The sequence below is a fragment of the Rhinolophus ferrumequinum genome, chromosome 21 (assembly GCF_004115265.2).
Source record: "Rhinolophus ferrumequinum isolate MPI-CBG mRhiFer1 chromosome 21, mRhiFer1_v1.p, whole genome shotgun sequence".
Taxonomy (NCBI): Eukaryota; Metazoa; Chordata; class Mammalia; order Chiroptera; family Rhinolophidae; genus Rhinolophus; species Rhinolophus ferrumequinum.
The window spans coordinates 54151473-54168252 of record NC_046304.1 but is presented as its reverse complement, the minus strand read 5'-3'; the positions used below and the strand labels follow the sequence as shown (position 1 = coordinate 54168252).

The 16780-nt window shown below is 62.2% G+C and overlaps 1 protein-coding gene across 4 annotated transcripts in view; it reads right to left on the bottom strand.

Annotated features, from left to right (window-relative positions):
• Window positions 1-16780, bottom strand: part of BAIAP2 (BAR/IMD domain containing adaptor protein 2) — a 65654-nt gene that overhangs the window by 1461 nt on the left and 47413 nt on the right. For 2 of the 4 annotated variants that reach the window (XM_033090176.1, XM_033090179.1), the window contains 7 exons: window positions 12004-12156; window positions 9960-10169; window positions 9617-9818; window positions 8827-9028; window positions 7754-7822; window positions 6900-7062; window positions 5634-5668 (listed from right to left, as the gene is read on the bottom strand). In XM_033090176.1, coding sequence (XP_032946067.1) covers window positions 5634-5668; window positions 6900-7062; window positions 7754-7822; window positions 8827-9028; window positions 9617-9818; window positions 9960-10169; window positions 12004-12156 — 1034 coding nt within the window. Of the gene's footprint in view, window positions 1-3160; window positions 3207-4523; window positions 4945-5633; window positions 5669-6899; window positions 7063-7753; window positions 7823-8826; window positions 9029-9616; window positions 9819-9959; window positions 10170-12003; window positions 12157-16780 lie in introns of those variants that run through there. The other 2 variants (XM_033090178.1, XM_033090177.1) reach the window with 2 other exon arrangements.

Sequence of the window (16780 nt, the reverse complement as noted above, 5' to 3'; positions counted from 1 at the left end):
GTGCTTTCCTGAGGACTTGGTGTTTTCTAAAATGCTGAGACACTTTGGCCCGAGTTTTTAAAAGGATAAACTACTGGAAGAAGCTGATCATCAAATACGGCTTCTGTGTCTCCAAGATGACATCTGAGAGTCGATTACTGACACCTCCTGGTTCAGAGCTCCACGGCCCGGGATGAAAGGCTGCTTCTGGCCCGTGTGGGGTCTCAGGCTCTGCGCACTTGGGGCCTCTCTTTGGCTCTGATCTGTGCAGACGAGCTTCAGCCAAGCCGGCCACAAGCAGTGGCCACCTGGAGGTTCCCAAGGCCAGGTCTACCATGATCAGTGACATCTACGTCTGTGCCCTGGCTGCCGCCTCAACTAGACAGCAGTTCTGGAGCAGGCCTCTGTGCCCTCGGCTGTCCCCAGTCAGGGTCAAGCGGGAGGTCCTGGGCTCTGGAAACGGGGCAGGTTTGTCCACCTAGATTCGGGGACCGAGCGGAGGAAGGGGTGCAGACCCTGCACCCAGAGAAGGGGGCTCCTGTGCTGAGCACAGCCCGGGCAGAGTGGCCGGTTTGGGCAGCCACACCGTGCTCCTGCCTGACACACCGGAATTCTCATCAGAAAGGGTCACTGGTAAACGGCATCGTCAGCCGGGGCCGCAGAGGGAGCTGCAGGGCCAGAAGGGCCTCACCCTGAGGGTGTCTGGCCACTGACCCAACTCTCCTTGTCTCCTCCCCCAAATGGGGGCCGTGGAGTGCACTGGTCCACATGGCAGGTTCTGAGGGATTGGGCGGCAGCTGCAAACAGTCCAGGCTGCCAGAACCACTCTCCCACAGCCCCTGGGAGCCGAGGCCAGAGACCCCAGTGGGCAGGACACTCCCACCCTCAGCACCAGAGGAAGGGCACAGCCGCCTCAGGTACTTATACTTTCTGGAACGTTCTTTCTTCTGTGAAAGAACAGCCTTACGAGCTACCCTGGAGAGGGCGCCTGTGTGACCCCAGGTGGCGGCTGAGGTCAACAGAGGTGACAAAACAGAGAAGACTGGGACCCAAGGTCCTCTGCAGAGTCTCCTGTCCTGCGGACACGGGTCACTGCCAGGAGCAGGCGCCAGGCCAGGTTTCCTGCCAGCAGCACTGTTGGTGGATGATTGACGACAAACCAACACACAAGACAAGCTTGCCTGGTGCCGGCACAGAGCATGGCGCCCAGAGCAGAGTGCCTTCAAGTCGGGGACTGTCCAGGCTCTTCTCGCTGGTGGGGGCTCCGAGGGCACAGCTCTGTCCCTCACTGATAGCCCCCCGTCAGGGAGTCCTGAGCAGGAAGGGGTGTGACCGGCGGCGGTGTTACACAGAGAATGGATTTCCACTTACGGCGCAGAGCAGGCCTGAAGTCCCCACAGGGGCTAAGGAGGCACGAGCTGGACCCTCCCCGGGAGGACGGTGGGCACGGACTTCAAGGCACTGCAGTGCTGCATGGGCAGCCCTCAGGGACACCGCAGCACGGGCGGCCCACGCCTCCACCAACCCCTGCAGTCGGGCAGCTTTCAATTCCAGTCTCATGAAAGGCACATGGCTGCAGGCATGAGGGGATCCTCTGTGACGACTCTCTGCGTCCACTACGTGAACAAGAAACAGTAGTTCCCAGAACAGTCATGTCTGTACATGCGGCTTCCTTCTTGCGCTGAGTCCGGAGCACAGAGGGAGCCAAGAGGGTGATTGGTGCAGAGGTGTCCACTTTCTCTTGAACTTTCTTGTCCTCAAACCTAAATGGTTCTTCCACAGCTTCAGAATGTCGGCCCTTCTGGAATGGAGTCATTCTCATCCTCAGCCCTCCATTCCTGGCAAAAACTCGGGCAAAGCTGGGCAGGGTCCCTCAACCAACCAGATGTGGCTTTGGACACTGCACCCCCAGTTGAATTATCGAGCCAGGTGCTTGTGTGGTGGGAAACTGGCTGGCAGCGCGTGCTGCGTGCTCCTGGGCTGAGGTGCCCTCTGCGCCCAGGTCTACAATAGAGCAAGTGATGTGGTCCCCAAGGCTTCAGTCCTTCTGGCACCTCCAGTGGCGAGGACAGCTCGGAGGGAACCACAGGGGCAGCACAGGTGGAGCCTGCACAGCTCAGGTGGGAGATGCAGGCCCCTCAGAGAGGAACCTAGAGGCACGAGGGGAGTGGCCCAGGGTCGGCTGCTGCTGAGCCAGGGACGAGGCGCGTTTACCCTGTTCCCAGGCTTCAGGAGCATTTTTCTCCAGAACTTTCCAGAACTCACACTGCAACTCACAACACAAAGGAGGGACAGAGCGAGTGCCTAGATTGGCTGGGGTGGTCTGGCTGCCCGCAGGGAGGGTGGCAGCACCCAAATGCCCAGTGGAGTGGTGATCACTGTCCTTTATAAAGTATCACGGCACCAGCTGCACAGGGTAACCTCTGTGATTAGGTGGGGGTGGGGGCGCATGGCAGCAGCGCTGGGCTCTCTCATCTGCTGGCTGCCAGAGCTTGCTTTCCGAGGACGGAAGGGACCGTCACCAGGAGGAGTTCAGAGGCTGGCGAGGGCACCTGGGTGTGGCAGCCGAGGGCCTGGTCTGGAGAGTCTGGCACAGACTCTTGGAGCCACACGGGGCAGAGGCCCGACGAGCCAGGCAGAACAGGCAGCCAAGGAGCTGCGTCCACCTGCCCCCGCACAGATGTGGCTGCGGCACTCACCTGGCACAGCTGTGGAGCTGCCCCCAGGTCCCACCCTGGTCTCCCCAGGCCCTTTGGGGCTGCAACCCAAGAGCTGGCCTGGCAGGGCTCAGACCCCCCCCCCCCGCCTTTCCCCCCACAGGCTGGTCCGAAGGGACACTCAGCCAGAGGAGCTGATCACTGGTTCCACCCTGATTGTGGCCGAAGCGCCCAGCAGAGGCAGGACAGAAACCCAGAAAGACGGCCAGGCCAGACCCACACCCAGCAGTGGAGGGGGGTGCCGTGGAGGGCGGCGAGCGGAGTGGCGGGTCAGCCCCACAAGCTTCCCGAAAAAGGAAATCCGTGAGTTCCAGGAGCGATCCAGGGGAAGCAAAGGCCAGCAGTCCCGAGCAAAGCGGGCTGGCTGACCCTCGGGCCCCACCGTGCCTGCCGAGCTGAGGCCAGAGGGGCTCCAGAGCCGCTGCAAACGCAGACTAACCAGCACAAGTAAACTGGGCACTTACTAACTCTAGACGGGCAGCTCAAAATCTGGCCACTTCCACATCAGTGCTGCAAAGAAACACAAGGCTGTTGGTGCAGGTGTGGGTGGCAGTGGGGCCTGAGGACTCTGAGGGGACACCAGCCACAGGGCAGAGCTGACTCTCTGGCTCCACCCAGGCGGGGGCCGCAGCAGGCGCCCCTCAGAGCGCAGTGTGGGCAGGTGCTGCGTGCACGCCGGGGTACATGCAGGGGCGGGAAGCAGGCGCCACACCCAGCTCGGTGCAATAAATAAAACTTTTATTCAAACAACTGCGGCACAGGGTACAATTCAGATTAAAAACAAAAAGAGGAAAGGAAACAGGAAAAATATCTTCAGCACTTTACATCTTCGTGTCTACATTCATCCACTGAGCATGGAATCCCCTGGATTTGAGATCTGTTACCAAAATGAGAACAGCAGCACAGAAAACTCCTTTGACAGAGGTCCACATTCTGGCTTTGTTTTCTCCTTAAATATAAAACAGGTCTGTCTGTGTCTTGCGCTCCTTCTCTCACAAGCACCACCAGCTATGTCCTAGTCCGCGGGCGGGTGGGTTTTAATAAATCACATCAGAAAAGGGGCGTCTATAGCTTCGGGGGCTGCCCCCCTGCTCATTTCCCAGGTTCAGGGCATGAAGAGGCAGTGCCAGTAACCACTGAATCCAGCGTGTCTCTTTCTGAAGTCACCAAGACACACAGAAAGACGAGAGCGTTTAGGGGGGACGGGCAGGGGCTGCCTGCTCCCTGGGCAGCAGGCGTGTGGGCCGAGTGCCGACACCGCCCTCCCGGGGCTGGCCACACCAGTGCCCTGTGCTGCCAGGTGGCCTGGACTCCCTCACAAGCTGGTTAAAGGGCCGATTTCCAGACTGTGGGGTGGGAGGGGGGGTGTCTCTGGAGGTCTTTGGAATGTCCGTGTGCGGCCGGGCAGTGCCTGCTCCTGACTCCCTCCCTGCCAGTGCACTGTATGATGTCATCACGCCTGAAAATGACGCCTGTGCTCTGGTCTCTGTACACCGTCCAACAGCGTCCACGCAGAAGGAAGCCCTCAGGAGCCCGGCCCGGAGGCGCGGGCAGGGCTAGGGCCACGGCCTCCCTCACAGGAGCGGCCAGCTTCCTCAGGAGGCCCTGAGCGGGGTGCGGCCCTCGGACGGGCGCCCATGGGGCCGTGAGCCTCTTGGAGGCCCCGGTACGTTCCCTCTCCTGACACAGATGCCAGCGTGCGCCAGGGGAAGTCAGATGCAGAAAAAAACAGTACGTACACCGGAGTCCATGCATATCTGTTTTTGTTTTCAGGAAAAAAAATGTCCTTTTCCTGTTTTTCAGCTTTTTGGTTTTTTTTGGTGTTTTTTTGTTTGTTTTTTAAAGATTTTTCTTTTTCTTCAAACTTTAGAGCTGGCTCACGGTGAGCCTTCAAAAAGGACAGTGCGTTATGAACGCAGCAGACGGGGAGCAGAGGCGAGGACGCCCACCCGCGCTGTCCGCTGGCAGGTCCTGCCTGGCGGGACACGTGCGGTGGGGGCGTTTACACACAGGAGCGTTAATGGGGCAGCACCATGGACCCTGGGGATCACAGAGCCTGGGGTCACCAACCAAAAGGCAGGAGGGGGCAGATGGGAAAGAAAAATGACCCAAGAACAAACCGACGAGAGCTGAGGAGAAAACCGATGGAGACCAGACAGATCGGGGGGGTGGGGGGCGGAAGCTCTTCCGAGCAGTAGCTGCCCGTGGTCAGCGTCCTCACACTGTGGACACCAGCGTGCCGCTGCCGCTGTGGAACAAAGCACAGGACAGCTGCCGTGCCTCCCCGACAGCAGCCTTTCCAGCAGCTCAGGGTCGGCTGGCCACCAGGCCAGCTGGCCCTGGGGGAGGGGTGACAGAGGCCCCGGAGCCAGGATGAGAGGGCAGACTCCGGGGAGGGGACAGGCACCGGAGGCAGCAGCCACTCCCTGTCCCTGCCGGCCTGGACTGGTTCTGGGGAGACGAGCCAGGGGTGGGTGGACCGCCTCCCTCCTGGCCGAGAGTGGATGAGCCAGGAAGAAGAAGGGCCGCTAAAGAACGAGGTGGGGGGCTCCTGCAGTGGCCGTGGGCTGGGAAAGAATGGGAGCCCAGAACGTCGGGTAGCACGGCCAGGCAGGGCTCATGCAGAAACGCCTGCTTCCTGCGAGTGCAGACAGCTCCAGGTGGGGCCGTCTCCCACCCGGCGACGCCTCAGGGCCCTGGGCCACTGACTCAGGACAGAGCACCCTGTCCGAAGGGCCTGCCCCTCAGACGCCCGGGGGGCTGTAGGCTGGGGGACAGAAAACGGGTACCCAGGCCCCCCGCGCTCTGACATGGAGTGGGGTCTGCACCATCTCTAGCCAGGCTCCCAGGGAACAAGCCTGTGGGGCCGCCCCAGATCAGCCAAGGGACAGCTCCCCACTGCCCACAGTTCCCCAGGACGACTCAGCAAGCCCTTACCTGCTCACGGCCCGTGCCCCGTAGTCATCCAGACCCTGGGGAGGAAACGCAGCACAGGTCAGCCTGGGGGTCCCAGAGGGTGAGGCAGGGTCTGCAGCAGGGGCTGGCTGGACAGGTGCCTGTCCTGACCTCAGTGTGTGCAGTGCAGCCTGCTGCCAAGGGCACATAGGGACCCTGCCCCCCAACAGAGGTGAACCCCCCAAATTCATGGGGACACCTTGTCCGGCCAGCAACCGACTGGACTGTGTGACCTCACACTCATGATGCACACAAGGGTTCTGAACCCCTTCCACACACGTCTCCTGTGGCAGGTGGGCAGGGGTCCAGAAAGTACCACAGGCGGGAAAGCACCTGCAGGTCAAGGGGTAGAACACCTGAGCAGGTGAGGTTGGCACTAGCTGGCAGTTTCAGGTCAGGTACAGGGGCTCCCCAGGAACCCAAACCAGTGATGTTAGAGGAGAGGGGGCAACCGACAGGTGGCTGACAGGCCGACGTGGGGAGGACGGCGACAGCGCATGGTCACCGGCAGGCCCGCCTCAAGCAAACCTGGGCTGGCCCCCTGGGCAGATCGTCCCTGAGCCCCCAGACCCCAGCTGCAACTTCCTGGCCCTGGGGACAGTGCCCCTGCCCCAGGAGGGGAACCCCTGGGCGTGGGGCTGGGGGCTGGGCTCTGGCTAGCTGCCATGTCTCTGCCCACCTGGCCTGGCCCCAGGGCCCTCGAGGGGTGTTGGGGAGGCCCTCCTCAGCTCTCTCAGCACCAGAACTGAACCCAGAGACCAGGAAGTGAGAGCCGGGAGCAGTGGTCAGACCCCTCCAGGCCTGGGCATTTATGCTACAAGGCCTGGGCAGGGCTGGATGGGACCAGAGCAGCTCACTGCCCAGCAGGCTGGCCCTGTGACCCTGAGGCGCCACTCCTCCCCAGGCCGGGTCAGTCCTCGCTGAAGGTCCCAGCCCAGAGTGGCAGCACCCAGCTCCACACTTGGACCCCTGATTGAAGAGCCCTGCGGCTCTCAGGGAGAGAGTCCTGGGTACCAGGTCCTCCGTGGTGCCCAGGCTCCTCCCGAGAGGCAGTGTCCAGAGCAGGGTCAGAGCCAGTGACACCCCAGCCCGAGGGCAGGGCAGCGGGGGGGGGGGGGCGCCGTGTCTTCTCTGGAGCCCTGAGTGTGCGGAGGGCAGCGGTCCATAGGTGGCCATAGCCAGGTGCAGACGTGAGGCCCAACCCTGAACCTGGCAGTCCCTGGGGACCCGGACCCCTCCCTGGCTCACCTGGGAGAAGGCGGGCACGGCCACGCTGTAGGGCCGCTGCTTGAAGGTGCTGGCTGTCTGCGTGGGGAAGGCTCGGGACGACGTGCCATAGTCGGGGGGCGGCAGCGCCAGATCGTCCTTGTCCAGGAGATTGCCAGTGCTGCTGCTCTTCCCTTGCTGGAGGCTGTGGGACACGGCGAGGGACAGTGCTCAGGCAGGGCCAGGCCCCACCGCCCCCACACCTCGCTTGGCCCCTCAAGGATGGGGTGACAGAAAGTTGCTGTCAGGGGCCTGGGTGGCAGGCACACTGGCCCTGGGGTCCCCTTCCTTGGAACTGGGCATGAAGGTGTGCGAGGACAATCCAGAAGGCTTGGTGGGGCTGGGTCCTACAGCGACCCCACCTCCCTGCAGCCGCTCAGCCCCTCTGCGGCCCCAGCAGCCAGTCTCCTGCTCTCCTGAAGGCCAGGAGGGTCTGGGGGACTCATGGGAGGTGGCTGGGGTTCCCTCCGCATACCCTGCCTGCAGGAGATGGCAGCAGGGGTATGAGCCCGGGCCCAGCATAGGGCAAGGAGAGCCCCGACCCCAATGGGCCAATGAACAGAGCTGCCCCACACAGCACCCGGTGACCCCCCCAGGGATCGCAGAACCCCTCACAAAGCATCTCCACACCCATGAACCCCAGGGCCTCAAATGTATATAGCACGCTGGGCTGTGGGGGCAGCTCTGCTGGGGGACAGAAGGGACTGGAAGCCCAGCAGAGCTCTTTGTGCCCAGAGAGCTTGGGGCTGTTCTGAGAGGAGCCTGTCCATAGTGCCCATTGTCACCTCAGCCCCTCTCCAGAGCTAAGGACCAACCACCCGAGTCAGCACTCTCACCTCATGTGTAACCTGTCGCTGCCATCGCTGTCCAGGACTCTGGTGTAGGAGAAGGGGAACCAGCCTCGCCTGGAACAGACGGCCCAGGTGAGAGCGTGCTGGGGCCCCAACCCACCGCTTCCTTGGCCTGGCTGTGTGTTTGTGGAGGGGGCGTATGTGGGTGCTCCGGGGAGACTAGGGGACGGCAGCCTGCACCCCGACTGTACATCAGCTCTGAGCTGCCCCATCCTGGATGGGGGCTGCCTTCACTGGGAGGCTGGGGACCCCAGCTGAGCTCCCGCTGCTTCGACAGGAGGGCTGGTTTCTGGCCTCAGTCCCAAGTGGTCACATGTCGAGCCATGGCGCCAACACCAGAGGAGGTGCCAGGGAGGGAGGCAGGTGTGAATTTGGGAACAGAGGGGTCCCACCAGGGTAGGGTCCCTGCTCTCAGCTCCTCCCAGCGTGGCGGCTGCCTGAGGCCAGAGCAAGCTGCCCTCCTCCCTGGTTAGGGCAGGCAAGTGTCAGGGCTGATTCTGCCCCCGTGGGGTCTCCCATCTCGCCAACAGACACACCCAGACAACAGTGGTGGCCACGGGAGGGTGGAGCCCCTGACTGGGCAGCCCCAAGGTCGAGGTCGAGCAAGAGCGAGATGTTGACACAGCCTCTGGGCAACAAATTCAGCTGCCGTGAAGGCGTGGTCCGTCAGACTCGATGTGATTTCTCGGACCCCAGCTCTGCCCAGGAGACAAAGGGGCGGCAGAAAGGCTTTGGGTGGAAGGCTGGCCTCTACCCACGGGAAGCCACATGCTGACAGCAGGGAAAGCAGTGGACACTCAGGGCCCTGGGCCAAGTTAAGAGACGTAGAGAGTGAGGAATGCGAGAGCGGGGCCGGCCACGGAGGCTGCGCCGTGGACGAGAAGCCCTGCTAGGTGTCTGTGCCGCCCAGTTTTCTATGGCAGAAATGTAGACCCCGATAGTCAGTCTAAGAAGGACCCAGAGCCCCCGGGGGCCCAGGGTCAGGGGGCCGATGCCAGTGACGCATAAAGGGCGGCCGCCCTGCCCCGTCCCACGCCGCCGCCCAGGAAGGCGCTCACATCTTGGTCTTCTCGCTCTCGCCGTAGTGCCAGCCATCCCGGGCCTCAGGCACCAGCAGGGTGATGAGGTCACCCTCCTTGAAGCTCAGCAGGGTGCTGTTGTCGCCGGCCGCATGGGAGAAAATGGCCTTCACCCGCGTGCGACCATTGCGTTCCAGGCCGGCTGCCATGGAGCTGGAGCGGGGCAGCGTCTTGTTCTCAGCTGGGGACACAGGGCAGATGTGAGGGCACGCTCCGCCCACGCAGGAGCAAGGGGTGCGGTCACCCTGCCATCCCTCCACAACCCCGTGGGAAGACACTAGAAGCCCTGGGCAGGCCTGGAGATGGACCGCCCATCCTGGTGGACACGCGCCAGGCCTCCAGGCTGTGTGGACTCTGCTCCTGGAATGACTGGGTGCTAAGGGCACGGAGCAACGCAGACCGGTCACTAACTGTGCCCTGAGCCTCTGCTTTCCTCCTGCTAATCAGGAGACCCTCAGGCCGGGCTCTTGGCAGTGGGGGAAGGAGTGAGAGCGAGTCCCAGGGGCCCAGCGGCCAGGAGCTTTCCCATTGTCAACTAACGCCCTCCCCACCACTCCCACCTGCCCCGGAGAATGGCTCCACTGCTTGCCAGACCTAACGGGAGCCCCGTGAAGCTCCAGGGTCCAGAATGAAGTCCCAAAGGGGTGCCCAGGGTGCTGCACACGCATGTGTACACACGTGAGCCTTGCAGTCCCTGACCTCCCCTGGGGGGTATCTTAGGCACTTCAGATGGTCCGGGGCCCCAGCCCCACCCCCGGGGGGCCCTTACTGGTGGCATAGCTGTTTTTCGGGGCCACACTCTTGCGCACGGGCAGCGTGTTGGAGTAGGAGTCGCTCAGCTTGGTCTGAGGCTGCGGAGGAGACGTGGCCTTGGGCTGGACCACCTTGCGGTCAGCCCAGGGGCTGTAGTCCTCGCCGTCGGGGCCCGAGACACCATTCATGATGGGTGTGTTGTCCTGAGCAGACAGTCGCTGTGGAGAAGGGGCGGCAAGGGCACGGGGTTGCAGGAGGGCCCGGGCAGCAAGGCGAGCCCCTCGTCCCCAGCAGAGGCGCTCTGACCAGGGGGGCACTCCTCCCACACCCGTAACGCTTTCCGGAGGCTGAGGACTCACCCCCACAAATGGGGCCAGCTCGGGGGGCACCGGCAGGGGCTTGGCCCCTGGAATGGGGTCTGAGATGACCAGGCTGGACTTGGAGGCCGACAGGGCGCCATTGCTGCTGACCATCTGCTGCACCAGCTGGGCGGCGCGGTCTGCGATCTTGCCGGGGTCGGCGCAGGCCTGTTGCCACAGCGGCAGCTTCTGTGCCAGCAGCTCCTTGCCCTGAAGCAGACAGTGGGACAGGTGGGGGTCAGGGCGCACTGCATCGGGGCACATCCCGGGGCCCCTCCCTACAGGGCCTGCGCTGACCTCACGGCCACACCAGCAGGCTCCTGACATGACATCCCCATCCCAGGAGGGCACACCTGGCTGGGGCAGACGGCGGTTCTTCACCAGCAGGACCTCCCCGCCACATGAGCCACACCTGAGGGTCCCTGACCCCCAACCCGGGAAAGGAACTGGTCTGCTCCAGTGAGCCGTGCAGTTGAGGGACCAGCAGGAACGAGATCACACCAAGGCCTGGCCCTGCGGGGGCCTCCCCAGGGCCCGAGGAAGGAGACACGACTGGGGCTCCCTCGGTTAGCTACAGAATGGCCAGACCTTCCACAGACAAACCTCAAGATACCAGGAAGGACAGGGAAGGGACCGTGGGGAAGGGCCAGCTGCAGCCAGGCCAGGCTGACTGGCTGGGGAGGGGCTCCTGCATGGGGCATCTAAGGGACGCCGGAGAAACAGCCCTTCTGAGCAAGCAGTGGCCCCTGTACCACAGGTGGCTTAGACCAGGAGCCAGCACACCACGCCCCAGGGCTGGAAGCCAGCTTGGTCAGTACGATTGGACTGGAACCACATCTGTTCGTTTACACGTCACCTGTGGCAGCTTCCACAGGCTACGGCCAGAACCGAAAATCTTTACTATCTGGCTCCTGGTTGAAATAAATGGTTGATGGGTCTGGGGTGGTGGTGACAATGGCCAGCAGGGACCCAGCACCAGAGGGGACAAACCCAGGGTCAGGGCGCTGCCCCTGAGTGGCTTCAGGTCTGAGATGTAAGTAAGGCCCAGGGCTCCCAAGGGAAACGAAGCTCCTGTCATTGTAGGGTCCAAATCCATGCACCAGGGAAATGCCAAGCGGGCGGCTGGGCACAGGCTGGGAGGCCCTGGTGCCCTTGTGCCCCAGGCCAGGGGCCTGTACTCTCTAAACCCGCCCGTGGGGGCGGGCCCAGCTCCCTGTGAAGTCAGCTGTCACCTCTCTGAAGTGCCCCAGAGGACAATGGATTTCCTGCCTGCAGCACAAATGGGCCCTGACTCTCCCTGACCCACTACAGGGCCTGGCTGCCACCAGAGGGCGCACACGCCCACCGCAGCCCGCCTGGGGCCACGTGGGCGGTGCAGCGTCTGCCCCGAACACAGCCCTCTGCCACGCCACGGCTGCCAGTGAGTCCTCCCGGCTCCCACAGGGGACGCAGGTCCCGCCGTTGTCCTTGTTTTGTACCTTTGACAGCAGCCCTCAGACGGGTCCATGCAGGCAAGAGCCTCTCCATGGAAGGAGGGCATCTGTCTCCTTGGTAGACTGGCCGTGGGGACCAGAAGCCGAGTGTGTGTGAGTGTGAGTGTGAGTGTGAGCGTGTGTGTGGTCCCGCTGACCCTGAAAACCCCCTTATGGAAAAAGGACATGAACCAGGGCCTCCCTCATCAGCTTGACTGCCTGACCACACATTTCAAGCTCAATGTTCTGGAATGTTCCAGCTCCTTCCTGTGGACTGTGGGTCTTGCTGGCCCCAGGAGCTAAGCTGGCCTCTACCTGGGGTTCTTGGCACTGCAGCCCCTCAGAGGAGCTCGTCCTTAGGATGTCGGTGTGACCATTCTCAGAAAAGCACCTGGCCAATTTCTAATGGGAGTCTTAAAAACATTTGCAGCCTTTGGCCTGGTAACTCTCCTTCTAGAACTCTCTCCCTGGGGAAATTGAAATGCATGGGGATGTTCTGCACCGTATGACATTCAGCTCAAGGCCGGACCTGCCTGTTCCCGGGAGGCCCGACAGGCGGCGAGCAGTCTCACCTTGGAGTGGTAGGCAGCGGAGTTCTTGGCCACGGCACACTGCTTCTCCACCAGGAAGCAGAACCTCCTCCTCTCCTCGGTGAGCGCTGTCTTGTAGCCGTCGGACACGTGACTCTCCAGCTCTCCCTGCTTGCTGCTGATTGCATCAATGTACTGGGGGGTGGGAGAGAGGGTGGGCACAGATGAGACGGGGAAGGACAATACCCGATCGCGTCCATTCTGGGCAGCCCCACCGGTTTGTTCAACAACACCTCGTTCTTGCAGAGTGGTGGCTGCAAACGGGTGGCGTTCTGGGGCCACTCAGAGCACATTTGCCTCTCATGCCTTGGGCTGCCCGTGGTCCTGCCTCCAGCAGGAGGGCCCGGCAGACCGTCCACAGAGTGGTCAGGCTCATCTCCATGGGGCTTTTCCCAAGAGGGCGTGTTGCGTGCCCAGGCCAGGGGTCAGGCCAGCTCCTCCCTAAGGCCACGGCCCAAGAACGTCAGTGCCAAGGGCGCGCACTTCTCCGTCCTCCTGCCTTGCTGGCATTCCCTTGGCCTGTGGATGTGGGTGTTTCCAGTACCTCTATGTCTCAGCTCAAATGGGAGCCACGGGAAGGTCAGAGACGGGACACGGGAGGCCCTGCCTTCCACTGCCCGAGGAGAGCCCTGCCAGAGGGAAGGCCACACGGCTTCTCTCAGCTCGTTCCCCACCTAGTTCCCAGATCTGGGGTGGGGTGGGGTGCAGAAGACAGGTAAGATCCCTTGGTGGCTGTTCTCCAGACAACTACAGGCTGAGGTGACAGCCTGGGAAGTGAGTTCATGGAGAGGATGGAACGAGGTCACCTCGGGGGCAGGGAGCCCAGCACCTGAGGGTGGGTTGCCGGGGCCATGCCGGCTCACAGTCCTGGGAGGAGGAAGAGCTTGGGGGAAGGAGCCGCACAGAGAGCAGGGTCACACACCTTCCCGCTCGCAGCTACCTGAGTGCCCACCCCGGTGCTACCTTGAGAGGCTGAGAATCTGCAGAAACAAACAAGGCGGCCTCACAAAAGCAGGCAACTGAGCCACCCTTGGACCTGGGGAAAGCGGTGAGCACCTCCCTCCATTCCCACCGCCCACCACCAGGGCTCCCGACGGGGCCACTCTGTTGCCCCCAACACCCACGTCTGTCAGGTCCAGCCATTCGGGGCTGCCCAATGAACACTCACCCATGAAGGGTTCTAGCAAAAGCCTCAAATGAAAACCACCTCAACCTGACCAGCCTCCACATCCAAATACCAATTTCCAGAAACGCCAGATCCCAGGGACACATTCAAGATGGCCCAAGGCTAGAGGAGTGGACTCAAGGGACAGGAAGTGCGAGGGTGGGCAGGGCTTGGGGGAAGAGGAGTGGGGGTTGGTGTCCAGTGGGGACAGAGTGTCCGTTTGGGGTGATGAAGTTCTGGAGTCGGATGGTGGTGATGGCTGCACAACAATGCGACTGTACTTCATGCCCCGCAACTTAAAAATGGTACAAACAGTCAATTTCACGTTGAGTGTGTTAACAAAATTAAGAGTCATTAAAAAACAGCACACACAAACTGTGACTGTAGGAGGCCACTGGCCAGAGGACCAGCATTTTGACAAGTGAGCAGCAGGGAGGAAAAGGAAAGGGGAAGGGCAAGTTGGGATGGAAAGTGCCAGAGAGGCCAGCGGCAGAAGGGGAACCACTGCTCTCCTCACAGGTGTGACTGCTGGCCCCGCCCACCGGACGTGGAGTATACCTCCCAACTTGTCCATTGGTGCAGGGCTTGGCCACGTGACTGGCTTGGCCAATGGAATTGTAGTAGAAATTACAGCATGGCAGCCTTATGCCAGCAGTGCCTCTGTCCCCTGGGGACACATCCCCTGACGCTGTCACCCCCTCTGAACCCTGACAGCCACACACACGGGAACCATGCTGGTGGATTACTCGGTGAGATCTGGTGGCAATATGTGGCTGTGTGACCCCTCCTGGGGATCCTGATTCCAGCCATGTAAAACCACCCTGACAGTGGAACAGCGAGCACTGGGTGTTCCACAATGACTAATTCACACCCAAACCCGAGGGGTTGGCACAGAGTGCAGGAGACACCACTCGATGCTGGGGCACACCGCAATGTTCTGATTTTGCAGGTGAAACTTTGTGTAACAAAGTGCAGGAAAGACCGTGGGCGGCCATCGTGGGGGGTTGGGGGGGCAGGAGCCCAGATACACACCTGTGGGGGCCTGCAGAGCCCCCTGGTGCATCTGTGTGCGGGGCCTGTGGGATCCCGCCTGCAGCTCCCTTCCTGTCGGGCCTCTCCTTCCCGCTCTCCCCACACCCTGAGCAGACTGTCTACATGGGGTGCTGACCACAGGCTGCTGGGATCGCTGTCCGGGAGCGGCTTTCGCAGAATCCGTTCTTCCCTGGAGCAGCCCTGATCTCCGGCAGGGGCAAGCCCAGGCCTCAAGGGGCAGCCTCCCCCATCTGACTCACGGCCTCCCCCGCCAGCTGATTCAGCATGTGTGGGTGGTGCCAAGCCTGGGTGGGCGGCTGGAGGAAGAGCAAAGAGCAGGCTGTTTCTGCCACCTCCCCTCACAGCAGCGCTCAGCTGGAGGGGTGAGGCCCAGCCCTAACGCTGCCACCAGTGCAGGCTCTGCCAGCAGGAGTGAGTCACACCACTCCAAGGCAGGACCTACCCAGCCCCATCACCAGACCTTGGGACCCCGCTCCCTCTACCTCTGCAGACCACCCACCTCCCCACAATGAACTTCACCTCCTACCGCCCGGGGAGGGCAGCTTAAATGGGCCTCAAAATAACTACCCAACCCCAGACCAAGGCCACACCCCCAGGGAACAAGGCAGGCCCCAGCCTCGGGGACCCGCGATGGCACCTGGAGAGTGAGCCTGGCCAACCCTGGAGAAAAGTCTGAACACAGGCAAGCGGCCTCCAGGATAGGCTTTCCTCGCGGCTCAGCTCTGCTCACCTCCTCCCCCTCCGCCTCCCCCACCCCAGCAGCTCAGAGTACTTTTCCTCTGGTTACGAAATGTGCGTGCCTACCAGTGCCTCCTACGCCTACTCCCACAGAACCTCCCCTGCACCTTGCACAGCGGCTCCTGCAGGAAGCAGGGAAGTGAGCCTGCAGGTTTGGGGTGCCCTGGGGGCCTGTGCAGGGCACAGTGAGCAAGGCCATGCAGTGGGGTGTGCCACCCAGCTGCAGTGGTGTAGGGCCCCTGCCCACCCAGGGGACCACTCACACCCCACCTCTGCTAGAAGGCCCAGAGGCCGGGGGCTGGGAACACCCTCTGGAGAGAAGGGCCCGGAAGGGCTAGGGTTTACTTAGGGAGACAGAGGCACGGGCATGGAGAGAGGACAACAGATGCACACTCCTGGCGCCCCCACCCCCAGATCCCATCAACAAACCACCACCCTCCCCTGGACTGCAGCTGCCTGGAAAGTCCTCGCTGGCCCTGCTTCATGACTGTCCTACACCCCCACCCCACCGGGAACTGTCAGGGGCATCAGTGGTCGGGACACCTTAGAGGTGTCAACCAGCCCGTGACAAGGACACCTCCTTGGTCCCCACGTTCACACACATAAGGGCTTGGTGACCACGAGCCTCTAAGGGGGCAGCCAGGGGTGATGCCTCTGTGAGGTTCTGGGAGAAGATCGGGGTTTCACACCGCCCCCTCCCGGAAAACTCCAACCCACCCCTGACCTTGTGTCACCACCTCCTACCCTCCCTGGGGGCTACTCCAGAGTCCCCACCACCTCCAGTGGCGGCCAGGTCTGGGAGGTACAGGGCTCAGGTGAGCCAGGCATGTGGAGACGCTGAAGTGAGACGGGCTGAAGTGCTGAGAAAAGCTGCAGGTGGCCTTGGGGGAAAGGCCGCGCAGAGCGGTGGCCTCCATGCCAGCTGTCATCTAAACGGGGCCTTTGGAGAAGGAAAGGCCCAGCTCCGAACGGTTACGCAGGACAGCGGCGTAAACCGGGACGCGAGGCCCCCTGGGTGTGTTGGCCCTGAGCTCACTGTTGAGAACAGCTCCTTCCGAGCCCGGACCCCTGGGACGCCCGGCCGGCCTGCCCACGGTTTCTGGGTTTCCAGGCTGCGGTCACGTCTTTCACATCAGCTCCCCACTCCCTGGAGTGGAGAGAAACCCTTGCTGGACGCGCAGGCACTGCGCTGGCCTCATTAGCGGGGCCTGGCAGCTTCAAGAGCAGGGAAGGGTGTGGCGTTTGAAGATTTCCATTTACTCAAACGAGCCTGGTGACCAGCTGGAGCGACACAGGTCTCAAGTGGGAGACAGAAGCTTTGGTGGAGAACACAGCTCGCTCAGGGGCTGTGGGGGCCACTTCGCGTCTCCCTGGGGACCATGCCTGCAGGAGAGCAACCCCAAGGGATGGCCGCCCAGGTGGGGGCCGTGAGGATGCGACAGCCGAGGGGTCCTAGGCTGTGCCTCTGCCCCGAGCCCCAGCACCGAGCACTCTGGCCAGGGTAGGGCCCAGCCGGCGGGGACACGCAGCCACCACTTCCTCGAGGAGCAGATGTCCTGACCTCCTGCAGGATGCGAGCTCCTTGCAGCGAGCGACCACAACTTCACCAGGCAGAACATGGAAATCTAGGCCAACTGAGAGCTTCACCCCTCGAGGGGATGGGGCGGGGGTGGGAGGACACCCCACTTCCACAGGCTCCAGGCCACTGTGTGGGCAGGGACACCCCCCAAAGTGGAGGAGTGTTCAAACTCTCTGGAAAAGTGCAGAAGACATCACTTGGCCTGCTACACCTCGACTTAGCAA